General features: G+C 39.6%; 1 protein-coding gene across 4 annotated transcripts in view; it reads right to left on the bottom strand.

The window, feature by feature from the left end:
* Positions 1-205: 205 nt before the first annotated feature.
* Positions 206-13365, bottom strand: part of LOC309559025 (ankyrin repeat and fibronectin type-III domain-containing protein 1-like) — a 722127-nt gene continuing 708967 nt past the window's right edge. For 2 of the 4 annotated variants that reach the window (XM_082262139.1, XM_082262138.1), the window contains 2 exons: positions 5898-6613; positions 209-1689 (listed from right to left, as the gene is read on the bottom strand). In XM_082262139.1, the coding sequence (XP_082118265.1) occupies positions 1399-1689; positions 5898-6613 (1007 nt within the window). In that variant the 3' untranslated portion in view covers positions 209-1398. Of the gene's footprint in view, positions 1690-5897; positions 6614-13365 lie in introns of all 4 variants that reach the window. The other 2 variants (XM_082262136.1, XM_082262137.1) reach the window with 2 other exon arrangements.

Here is a 13365-nt window from a genome sequence, read left to right as displayed (position 1 = left end):
GCTCAACTTTCTGCTAATCAGCTTTACCTATTGTTAGTGTATTTCATGTGTGGCCTGAGACAATTCCTCTTCTTCCAATGTGGCCTAGGAAGGTCAAAAGTTTGGACACCCCTGACCTAAGTCATTTATACAGCTGATGTGTTACAATTAGACTACAGCTCTTGCCAAATAATGGATTTTCACAAACCCTTTTTCAAAACCACACAACTTTTTGATATTGACAAAATGTTTAATATCTGTACAATAATAGCACCAGGGCTTTATACTTTTGTTCAACACTGTGTGGTGTCTTTATTTTAACAGAAATAAAAACAGCAACTGATATGTCTTGTTTGTTATCGTCTGGCTCATTTAAAGACAACAGAAAATTGAATAGAGAGGAATACAAAATGGCGGAGTTGAGGATGGGTGCCAGCGATAAGAATGGAGAGTAACAAGATAAATGCATAATTATAGAACACTTCAAACATATTTCAACAAAGAATTCAAAAGCCAATTTGCTTATGTTTGAACGTGGACTGGTACAGCCTCGACGAGTGAGTTCATTGATATTCTCACGGAAGCACCACCAATCTGTACTGTGGACCACAAAATTTCAATATACCCATTGAGTAACAGAGGCGTACTTGAAAACATGCGGTATTTAACATACGCAAGGCCAATTCACAACCACCGAAACAGAGATAGAGGAAACTTGGCTGTGGCACGGAGGTCATGACAATGAATGGAAATCTATTAATGAGAGGCATTTTCTTTAAAATGAAAGCATACAGGGGAGAGTAGTAAACATAGAGTACCAGGCTTTCCTCGCACTCAAATTTTTTAAGTTTTTTTTTTTTTTTTTTAAGAAAACACTGCTTTAGGAACAATTGTGCAACAAAATATTTTTTTCCCAGGATACAATAAAACAAGCACAATAAACAATATTTTTTTCATAAAAAAGAAATAATTTCTTGTGGTTATTATCTGTTTGTTCTTTTGCTCTGGATACATACAAGCGGACAGGCATCCAATGTCCCATTCAGTCTTTGTGGCTTACACATCAATAAAACCCAAATGTTTTGTTGAAAAGGGTGGAGGGGGGAATTATGTATTGCTTCGTTTGGTGTAAGTGGTATGTTTTATGTTGTTGTTCTAAAAATACTTTTTTCCAGATTCCTTTCCAGTGAAGAAGTTGTGGTAAAAGATATTTTCTCATGTGCCAGTCAAATTTCTTTCACTCTCAGGAAGATAAGTCTTTGGTTGACAAGAAAAAAAAAAAAAATCCTAAAACCCATTTCCAACCAGAGGCCGCACTTCTGGACAAGGAAAATGCTTTATTGAGCAAAGGAAGCATTGAATTTGAGCTGACAGCCCCTTGGAAGGTTGACTGGTTTGAGCAACATCCGGGTTGTAAACTTATACCGTTGTAGCTGGACCATACTGAAAGTGTAAAGGAGAAGTCTCTCGGATGCGGACAGAGAAGTGACCCTTGTTCCACACATTCTTGAGTGAGAAAGGTAGAAAATCATCAGCCAGCCACTGTTCCTTGTTGTTTTCTGAAGTGAAAACCAGTGCAAAGTGGTCTAGCTGGTCTTCGGCATAGCAGTAGCCTTCTGTACTTCCCAGCATGCTCCTGGAGATCTCATTCATCTGAAGGACCACCAGCTTTACAACTTCCTGGGCCTGTGTCTTGCTTGCAATGTGCAACTGCGTTCACATAAGAATAAAAAGAAAGAAAGGGCTGGTTTTAAAGGACTTTAAATACTTTGGTTCTGTTGTTTAAATTACTTTTTATACTTTGGTTCTAGATTTAAAGGATGGCCTTTTAAACAGCATATCCTCTTGACATCTTGTTCAGACAAAAACATTTCTTTTTTTGGTTATATTACTTTTGACTACAGGAAAAACTCCAGAAGGATCTATTTAATAACCTGGTGCTTGGGGCACAAGGGGTGGGAATGTACCAAAAAATTATATAAGATATCTCAAGAGTTTCCACCCTGGGAAGACCATTTCTGACCAAGTTGGTCTGTGCTTTTACCTGAGGAACTGGCTGGCTTTATTTAGGGGAGGAAAAAGCTGACAGTGGTCCTGCTTTAGAACCGGCTGGCTTTATTTAGGGGAGGAAAAAGCCGACAGTGGTCCTGCTTTCGAACCGGCTGGCTTTCTTTAGGGGAGGCAAAAAGCTGGCAGCGGTCCTGCTTTCGAAATCCAGAGCACTGGAACATGTTTCAGTATACAGAATGGCAAGGGACCCTGCTTCTATGCAACAGACTCAGCCTAAAGGGGGTCATTAAAAATGTAAACCTCTTTAATATAAACTATCACATTTATTAACATAATTTCCAAATATACTGCTCACATACACAGTGCAAGGGACACTCGGTGGCTGAATTACCACAAGATGAATCTGAAATGCTTGGCATGTTTACTGAACTCATGGTATGTAAACTGCCGCCAGCATGTTAGTGTAGGAAACACATCTTCTCAGCTTCCAGAGCACCGCAGGGACCCAAAACCCATTGTACCCTGAGTTAACTGTCAATTTCCTACTATGGAGTCAGGTCTTGGCTTAGTCCTTGCCTTCACCTTCCTCTTGTGAAATTCTGTTATAATGGATTTAATAAAGTTTAGATCCTATTTAATTTGGAATATAGGCATACCTAAGAACTAATATTAATCCAAGTCTACGGATTTTCTTCCAAACTGACATGACTTCAACACTGTCATTTTTATTGGCCAAAAAAGGTTATTGATAGAAGAAGTTTGTAAATCCTTTTATTTGTCAATCACTGGAACCTCCCTCACTGACATTAAAGTTTATGCAGTAATAAACCCAAAATCAAACATTTATTATACTGTAGCCAATTCTTAGATGTGGTGACTGTATTAGTTTCCTTTTTTAAGACTTTCTCTATTCTATTTCCATCTGGTGAGCCAGCTTGTAAGTCTGTTGTTTTTAAACAGAAATCTTTCTTGCAGTTACAGGGATCAGACAGACCATTTACCACTGGCAAGGGTGCTTAAAATGATCAGCTTTTATGTATTTATGTAAAACCTTTATCCCAAAAGGAAAAAAAAGATTTTATATAAAGCCAGCCACAGATAGATCGAATCTTGACTGGTAAAGCAGGAACCATCTAAAGGCAGGCTGGTTGTACCCAAGTTAATCCATCAATTGACTTGGGTACTTCCAGCCTGTCGGATTTTTACCTGTGATTACTACCAGCGGCTATAGCCACTAGCAGTAATCACTGTGTTCTGCCAGCCAGGAAGGCTCCCTGCGCCCCCTAAGGCAGAATACAACGTTGATGGGGGAATCAAGCTATTTTCTTTCCTTCCACCAAAGAAAATTGAGTCATCTATCTATTCGAGTCATCTAGTTAGTGTACAGTATTTACTGTAAATCTGCTAGTACATCTAGCATGCCTCTCCCCTGAGACTGGCAATGCTGCTGTTCAAATCTGCCCCCTGTACTCCTTCATCTAGAGTGGTGTCTGTATAATACTCATAAAAGAGGTGTGTTACTGGCCAGATCACCAGGGCAAAACAGCCTAAAAAAAAAAGCAAATGCAGCCACTACATCTAATGATCGATAAGCTGCAATAAATTACATTTTGGTTTTAGGTTTAATACCAGTTTAATATTTATCAGCTAATGGAGCTTCCTATAGCAATAGCCTTTAGCAATCATTGCCTATGGCTGCTGCACAGTGCTTAAAACTAATTTTGAACCTTTCCTGCCAACAAATCTTTTTCAGTCCATTTTTTGGATGTCTGGTGGTGAGTTGAAATTATTTTTTCCAACAGGTTTACTTAAAGCCATGAATGAAGAGCCATTTGTTGAACAAAGATAGGGCCATTTTTTCCCATTGTGCCCATTCAGGGCAAAGTGATAGGCTACCTTCTACTACCCACTGATACCTTCATTGCCTTTCCTGATGCTATGCTTTGTATGTTGGAGCTCTCCAAAACACCTGGAACTTCCAGGTATGGAGGAGCATGTGACCTTCTCCCCTTTCTCCTAGAGTTGAGCTAATTTTTTCCAACAGGTTTAGTTAAAGCCATAAATAAAGAGCCATTTGTTGAATAAAGACAGGGCCATTTTTGCCCATTGTGCCCATTTAGGGCAAAGTGATAGGCTACCTTCTCCTACCCACTGATACCTTCATTGCCTTTCCTGATGCTATGCTTTGTATACCCGGAACTTCCAGGTATGGAGGAGTATGTGACCTTCTCCCCTTTCTCCTAGAATGCAATACTTGGGACTGAGCAGGCAGTCACCAGGCCTGAACACTGTAAGGTGAGGGAGGGGAGACGGTTATTAACTTTGCATAAACTCCCGACACAGAGGGGTTGATTTACTAAAGGCAGAATGCTATTTAGTTTGCAAGGGACCTTTCCTCATGGCTTAGTGAGTTAGGTGAAGCTCTGCTGACTTCTATCATCCAATCATGCCCAAGCAAAAATGCATTTTTTTTTCTTTGCAAGTTATTGGGTATTTTTTCCAATTACATTTTTACCACATTCACCAAGCTCTGGCGACAATTCCCTTCCAAAGTACATGTATATATGTGTACTGTGTTTGGAATATATAACATATCTGGAACTGTAATCACCAATATTGGCCCAGTTGTGGTAAGGATTGGGGTTTGTACTTATGGTGGATGAAGGAAAGGGCTTGCTGTGGTGGCCCCATATTCTATGTTCTTCCTCAGCTCAATGAGGTCATGAATATACGCCACTAATTAGATGGCGTCTTTCTGTGCAATTACCATACTGAATGTTTACTGTGAGGTAGTTGGATAGTGAAATCAAATGCCTATTTTATGAACCAAGTCTTATCATTTAATGGCAAACACTTTAATTGTAAGCAGTCATAACATTCTGATCACGCTAGTTTGTTTCTAGCGTTGGACAGAATGGGGATGGGTTAGAACCTCTGTCATGAGTTTAATACTGTCTGTGTCTCTCTCTGACAACCACTCCCCTCATTTCTTGTCCTGTTGTCACAGAAAAAGGAAGGGAGGAGAACTTTTTCCATTGGTTTCACATACAGGAATAAAAACTTGACAGAATTATTTACTGTTCCAAAGTCTATCCAAAAATTTTGGCCGGAGTTGGTTTTTATGTTTAAGATATCAAATGAACGAAGGGTGAAGTTCTCAGATCTGCCTAAGGGTCTGGTTATGGGTAGGTGATAAGGGTTATGAAGGACATTATTCTTTTACAACAGTTTTCATTGTAGAGACCCCCCCGCCAAGAAAAAACAGGCCAACAACTAATATATGACTACTTGCTCCACCATGGCTGGTTACAGGCTTTTGCTAAGTAAAGCAGGGTCAACATTGCCCTATAAAAGCTGCCCAGTGTACCCAAAGTGCAAATTAGGCATTACCTATTACATTTGAATGACAGGAGTTCTAGAATGTTCTTTCCTCAAAGCAGCATCCTTTTTTTTAAAGTGTCTTCATGTTTTGTATTGTATTTCCAAGCTTGTCTATTTTCATCATTTTTTTTCTCTTCATGTTGACATTGCAAATTTCTATTTCAATGCTGTATGCTAAAGAAAAATATTGTGGCAAAATAAAGGCATTGAAATTAAATGAAATATTTTTTTCTGCCAAACTTCACATATAGGAGCCTTAGATATTCCTAACATTGAATCTTATAGGTTGGATCCCCATATGATGTGCATATAGAAAGCCAGCCCAGGAACCATCCTGGACAGACAGCTGGTGCTAAGCTAGAGTAATGTGTCAGGTGTGTATATTTATTGCTGGGCAGTACAGAGGAATGCTGGTCTGTGTTTTTGCTGGGCTGGTAACCCCTCCACCAATGTACAGGTCCATGCTGTCCTATGGAGAAAATGATATGGACATAATCTGAAACACACACAGCTGCTTTCTACAGTACCTTAACACTCATTTCTTTAGACAGACCAGTGTCATACTGCGGATATATCCTTAGAGTTACAGAGTTGTTCTTTTTCCCTTGACCTGCTACAGTTCTTGGTTCCAAGGGTTCTTGGAAGTCATGTGTCCACTCAACAGAGTGTGTGCGGTGAATCCGCCGTGAGCTTTCACATGGCTGATCATGGTCTGGGCTAAAAGAAGTGCTTGTCCTCAGCCCACGAATACTGCGATAACCTGTAGGCTTTGACTCTGTGGGAGAACTGTCCACAGAACCTGGGCAAGACTTCCGTGATGCCTTGTAAGGCTGTTTGGGGAAGTCCAAGCTGCTGGTACGAACACAGTAGGCTTGCCGCTTTTCTGTAATACGTAAAAGTTCAATCTGGCGGCTGGGAAGCACAAAGTCACTATCATAAAGCTGCTGTGGGCGGTCGTCTTCCTGAGTCATTACTTTGGGCTCATGTGTTTGAAGTACATCGGGGGTCCCATCTCTGAAGCTGCGCATGTTTCTCCTGCTACACTCCTGACCAGAGGGATAAACCAGATCTAACTCCTTTGGACTCTGGGCTCTACTAGAGTCATAATCACTGTCCGTAGCAAGGAAGACTTCAGAAGAGCCCTCTTCATCAGATATGCCATGCGAATCTAGAAGAGGGGAAGACTGGTTTGCAAACTTCACATCCAACAGTTCATTGTCAGAATACGGAGTGGCAAGGAGATCTGCAGATGCAAAAAAAAAAAATAAGTCAAAATCATGTCTGCATGCAGTTTCTTTGCAACTTGAGTATAAACTTGTGTCAACTCAAGCCATCAAATGTGGCTTGAAAAAAAACATACAGAATTGTCTAATAAATGGTTTAAATAGCTGGTTTTGCAGTGGTGAGACCCTCAACATAACCTCACCGGTCATCCAGCCATGTTAAATATATGTAAGAATGGCATCTGCATAAACATAAACAGCTAAACATCCAAAACCAATTGAGACCAAGGGACACTATTATTCAAAGTATAAGGCAATTTGATCTAACACATACATAGCACAAATTTTGTTTTACTATATTTTACCTACAGTATGTCAAATACAAAAAAAATCTGTATTTTTTGGTAAATGTATCATAAAGAACAGAATTGCATACAATTTTTGAAATAGAGAGACAAACTTTTTTGGATTCTAGATCAATGGTCTCCAAACTGCCTCCCAGGGGCTAAATGAGGCCCTTTGCTTGCTTTTATCTGGCCCTTGGGGCACTATTTCATCCACTGATACCAACAATGGGGTATAATTATTCCCCACTAGGACAAGTGAAGGGGCACAATTCCTCCCAAAGACACCAACGATGGGGCACAATTTACTTTACATATACTGGCAAATCTTTCTGCTTGATCCTCTTCCCTATTGCTTAAGAATTCCATTTTTAAATATATTCAATCCTTTTAAATCATTTTTAATTGTGGGTTTTTCTGGGTCCTGCCATTTTTTTGGTATTACTTCCTTTGCTGCATTTATTAACCACTTAAGCCGGAGGATTTGGCTGCTCAAAGACCGGGGCCTATTTTGCGATTCGGCACTGCGTGACTTTAACGGACAATTGCGCGGTCGTGCGACGCTGTACCCAAATGAAATTGACGTCCTTATTTTCCCACAAACAGAGCTTTCTTTTGGTGGTATTTGATCACCTGTGCGATTTTTACTTTTTGCGCTATAAACAAAAAAAGAACGACAATTTTGAAAAAATAACAATATTTTTCAAATTTTTTTATATGAAATTCTCAAAAAAAAATGTAAAAATCAAAATTTTTTAACATTTTAGGCCAATTTGTTTTGTGCTACATATTTTTGGTAAAAAAAATCGCAATAAGCGGATTTTGATTGGTTTTCGCAAAAGTTATTGCGTTTACTAACTACGGGAAAGATTTATGTCATTTTTATTGTTTTTTTTTTTTTAACTAGTAATGGCGGCGATCTGCAATTTTTTTTTTCAGGACTGCGACATTGCGGCGGACAGATCGGACCCTTGACTGACATTTTTGACACTTTTGGGGGTACCAGTGACATTACTACAGTAATCAGTGCTATAAATATGCAGTGTTACTGTAAAAATGGCACTGGCAGGGAAGGGGTTAACTTTATTAGTGATCAAGGGGTTAAGTGTGTCCCTAGGGGCATGATTCTAACTGTCAAGGGGCATGGCTTGTGATGTAACCACAGAGATATACGATCCTACATAGCAGGATCGTATAGTCTCTGCAGTTACATCAGTGAGAATGACAGGCGGCTTTGCTTACATCAGCCGACTGCCTTTCTCCCTCTCCAGCGGGAGATCGCGAGTGACCGGCAGACATAGGAGCCGCCAGTCATTCGCGCGGAGATGTTACTGAACCAGCGGGGGCGGGAGCGCCTAGAAGCTCCTGGGCGAGCAACATAGCGATACGTCGCTTTGCCCAGGAGGGGCTGACCGCCGCAGTATATGTACTTGCGGCGGTTGGCAAGTGGTTAAATATGGCACTAGTGTGCATTTAGATTATTTTTGGTCTTATCTGTATTTTGAAATAAGCAGTACCATGGCTCATCTAAAATCTCTATTCCCATTGTTATCCTTATATACAGCTGTACCTCTTGCAAATATTCCCGGAAAAGTGTCCCTAACTTCTTTTCCCATTTTTCGATGAATGGAGATATTTTTAGTTCTTCTAACATTGTAAGTATTTTGTATTCTGGCATATTCCATGTTTTGTTTTTTACCTGTGTATTACATCATTTTTCTATTGGATTCAAATTCTCCTCAGATCGAATTGGTTGCGGTAATGATGCTACAAAATGTTTTAATTGTAAATACCTCCATTCATCTAATAATAACAACTCGTTTTTGTGTTTCAATTCTGGATATGTACAAATTTTCCCTTTTTTATTATATCCTTCAATTGTGCTTTTTTTAAATCCATTCCCCGAAATGTGCCCCATTTTCTGGTAAAAAAATTGGTCCTCCTATTGAGATTAGTTGCAAATTATATTCCCATTTTGCTTGTCTATAAATCCTGTCCCAGACCTTAAAAACAATTCTAGTCTTTTCGTGTGTGTTTCCAAAATTCGATCATTTTGTGGTATCCAAATGTTTTTGTTTAATTGTGTTCTACCCTGTGCTTTACTTTTACTTAGCACCAAAAATTGTACTCTAGGCTTCTTTTGCCATATATACTTTAATATCATTATCTTATTATTCAAAAGAATTTTTGAGGCAAGGCAATTGGTAACATCTGAAATGTATATAATATTTTTGGGAGTATAACCATCTTTATCATATTTATGGGTCCCACCCATGATAAGGGTCTTTTTAATATTTTTTTTATTTCTGTTTTTATCTCATTTAACAAAGGGATTTAATTTACCTGGTATAGATTCCTGTGGGACGATGTTAATTTTATCCCAAGGTATTTTAGTTCTTCTTCCCCCCATGTAAAAGGGATTTCCCTCTGTAATGCTAGCTCTTCTTCTTTACTCAGATTTATTTTTAAGATTACCGATTTTAAAGGGTTAATCTTTAAATTTGAAAGTTCACCATATATTTTCAGTTCCTTTATTACGTGTCCCCGTTATTTTGTATAGTAGCCAAAAATGGCTCCAGCGACAGCACATATAATAGGAGTGATAATGGACATCCCTGTCTTGTTCCATTAAACATTTCAAAGGGTGATGATAGGTTCCCATTCACTTTTACTGATGCTGTGGGGTGGTTATATAAGGTTTTGATCCTCTGGGCCATTTTAGGACCTATTCCTAGAAGTACAACTGTATCTATCATAAATCCCAAATCTACCCTGTCAAAAGCCTTTTCGGCATCTAATGACAGAAATATGGTTGGGGATCCAGAGTTCTTTATTTTGTGTAATAGTAGTAGTGTTCTTACCCCTTTGTCTTTGCCAAAGCATTAAAGGGCCCCAGGCAGTGCAGTGCACTGGGGCCCTGCCTACACAATCACCCACGAGAATAAAAATGTAAATTATCGATAAGGCGATATATATTGGTACAGCAGTGCCAGGCTGATGACAGCTTCCAAGTTCGGCGGCTGGGTCCGGTGAACACACACACACGGACGGGAGTCAGACTCGACTGTCCTGTGTTTGCCTGTTCCCGTGGAGGCAGACAGGCATTCCTGCAATTGTGGGCTCCCCCTCCATGGCCCAAGTGGCCTGACAGCAGCGCAGGGCCGACAGGCGTTTTCCACCTGCTAACTTCGGCGGCAGGATCCACACGGGAATCGGGACTAATGCTTGGCTGGGGCTGGGTTACAGGGCAGGTGGGGCCCCCTGGACAAGTGGGGCCCCCGGGCAACTGCCCAGCATGCCCATTCGGTAAGATGGTCCTGGTCTTTGCCTTCCCTACCTGGGATAAACCCTGTCTGATCTGTATGGATCCATCTGGGCATTACTTCCTTTAATCTAGTGGCTAAGATTTTTGCATATAGCTTTGTATCTGTATTTAACAATGCTATTGGTCTATAATTTGAACACAAAGTTGCATCCTTCCCTTCTTTAGGTATAATTGCAATATATGACTGCAATGATTATTTCCTCATCTCCCCTCCCTCTCCTAATTTATTCATATACCTACATATTTTTGGTATCAATTGTTCCCTAAATTTTTTATATCGCACCATGAATCCATCCAGTCCCGGGCTCTTTCCTGTTGCTGTACTCTTTATAGCTGCTGTAATTTCTTCTTGCGTTATTGGCTCCTCCAACTGTCAATCATTTTTCTGGTGCTATTTTTGCTAAATTCGCTTCCTTTAAGTATTCTTGTATTTTTTGTTTCCTTTTTAACTCTTTATCTTGTTTTTTTTTTTTTTTGCCTCACTAAGTATAACGAACTGTAATAACTTTGGAAAACTTTAGCAATATCTGTTTTTGTATATACTGTTTCCCCTTTATTGTTTTTCATCTCCTCTATATAGTTTATTTTTTTTATTTTTTAGTAATCTTACGAGTTATTTTCCTGGCTTGTTCCCCCATTGGTACTGATCTTTAGCCATTCTTTTGAATACCCGTCTGGTCTCCTGTTCCATTAGATCTTTCAATTTATCTCTTTTCATTACTAAAGTTTGTTTTATCTTTGGGTCTATTATTATTTTATTTATTTTTTCTGTATCTGCTTCAGTTCAAATATTTCTTTCAAGAGCCTTTTCAAATTTTTGGATCTTTCCTTCTTTTTTTTAACTAATAGATATCAATAGGCCCCTTACATAGGCTTTGTGTGCCTCCCAGATTGTGGCTTCTGATACTCCCGGGAACTCATTTACCAGGAAATATTGTTTTAGTTCTTCATTTATTTTATATATTACTTCTTTATCCTATATCAGATCTTCATTTAACCTCAAGGTACATGTCCTGGACTGAGTACCTGTGAGTTTAAGCTTCGCTATTACTGGCGCATGGTCTGAAATTGACGTTATTTCTATAGATATTTTCTCTACAGAATCTAACACTCTATGTTCCACCATTAAATAATCTATCCTTGAGTACGTCCTGTGCACAGGGGAGTAGAACGTATAGTCCCTTACCCAGGGATGTTGGGCCCGCCATACATCTACCAGTTGACATTGGTATAATTTCTTCTTCCCTGCCCTAAATTGAGAATTCCCAGTCCCCAGTGCACTTGATGTACTATCCACCTGTAGATCTATGTGAAAGTTCAAATCTCCTGCAAATTTACCCTTTTTGAAGTCCATTTGTTTCCCAAAAATTTCCTTCAAATACCCTTTAGGGTTTTTATTCGGGCTATATATGTTTGCCAGTGTACACTCTGTTAGTTGCAAGTTCCCTTTTAAAAAAATAATTTGCCCCTCCGGGTTCACTTTCATCTCTTCTAGAGTGAACTTTACCTCTTTTCCAAACATTATTGCAACACCTTTTCATCTTTTAGTGGGTGAGTTGGCGTAATCCCATGTAGTAGAGCTGCACTATTCTGTATAAAATGAGAATCACAATTTTTTGGGCTAAATTTACTGTTTTTAAATTCATTAAAGTGTATTTTTCCCCAAAAAACTGCGTTTAAAAGACTTATGCGCAAATACAGTGTGACATAAAAGATTGCAACGATTTTATTCTCTAGGATCTCTGCTAAATATATATATATATATATATATATATATATATATATATATACAGTATCTCACAAAAGTGAGTACATCCCTCACATTTTTGTAAAGATTTTATTATATCTTTTCATGTGACAACGCTGAAGAAATGACACTTTGCTACAATTTAAAGTAATAAGTGTACAGCTTGTTTAACAGTGTAAATTTGCTATCCTCTCAAAATAATTCAACACACAGCCATTATTGTCTAAACCGCTGGCAACAAAAGTGAGTACACCCCTACGTGAAAATGTCCAAATTGGGCCAAATTAGCCATTTTCCTCCCCCAGTGTCTTGCGTCTCGTTAGTGTTACAAGGTCTCAGGTGGTGTTATCGCTCTTACTTTCTCATACTGGTCACTTGAAGATCAACATGCTACCTCATGGCTAAGAACTCTCTGAGGATCTGAAAAAAAGAATTGTTGCTCTACATAAAGATGGCCTAGGCAATAAGAAGATTGCCAAGACCCTGAAACTGAGCTGTAGCATGGTGGCCAAGACCATACAGAGCTTTAACAGGACAGGTTCCACTCAGAACAGGCCTCGCCATGGTCGACCAAAGAAGTTGAGTGCAAGTGCTCATCGTCATATCCAGAGGTTGTCTTTGGGAATTAGATGTATAAGTGCTGCCAGCATTACTGCTGAGTTTGAAGGGGTGGGAAGGTCAGCCTGTCAGTGCTCAGACCATACGCCGCACACTGCATCAAATTGGTCTGCAAGGCTGTCGTCCCAGAAGGAAGCCTCTTCTAAAGATGATGCACAAGAAAGCCCACAAACAGTTTGCTGAAGACAAGCAGACTAAGGACATGGATTACTGGAACTATGTCCTGTGGTCTGATGAGACCAATATAAACATATTTGGTTTAGATGGTGTCAAGCGTGTGTCATGGCAACCAGGTCAAGCATGGTGGTGGAAGTGTCATGGTCTGGGGCTGCATGAGTGCTGCTGACACTAGGGAGCTACAGTTCATTGAGGGAACCATGAATGCCAACATGTAATGTTACATACTGAAGCAGAGCATGATCCCCTCCCTTCGGAGATTGGGCCGCAGGGCAGTATTCCAACCGAAATTATCCCAAACACACCTCCCAGATGACTACTGCCTTGCTAAAGAAGCTGAAGGTAAAGGTGATGAACTGGCCAGAGGGTTAATATTTCCAAAATGTGAGGGGTGTACTCACTTTTGTGAGATACTGTATATAAAATGTTTGGGAGTACTAAGTAATTTTCTAGCAAAAAATACAGATTTTAGCTCGTAGGCAACAAGTGTCTGAAAAAGGCTTAGTTTTTAAGAGGTTAAGGACCTGTTCACACCTGAACGTATTTCAGCTCGTAAAACGC

This window comes from Pelophylax lessonae (genome assembly GCF_965119305.1).
Source record: "Pelophylax lessonae genome assembly, chromosome: 6".
Classification (NCBI taxonomy): domain Eukaryota; kingdom Metazoa; phylum Chordata; class Amphibia; order Anura; family Ranidae; genus Pelophylax; species Pelophylax lessonae.
The sequence above is the reverse complement of the archived record's forward strand: the minus strand, read 5'-3'. Positions and strand labels throughout refer to the sequence as shown.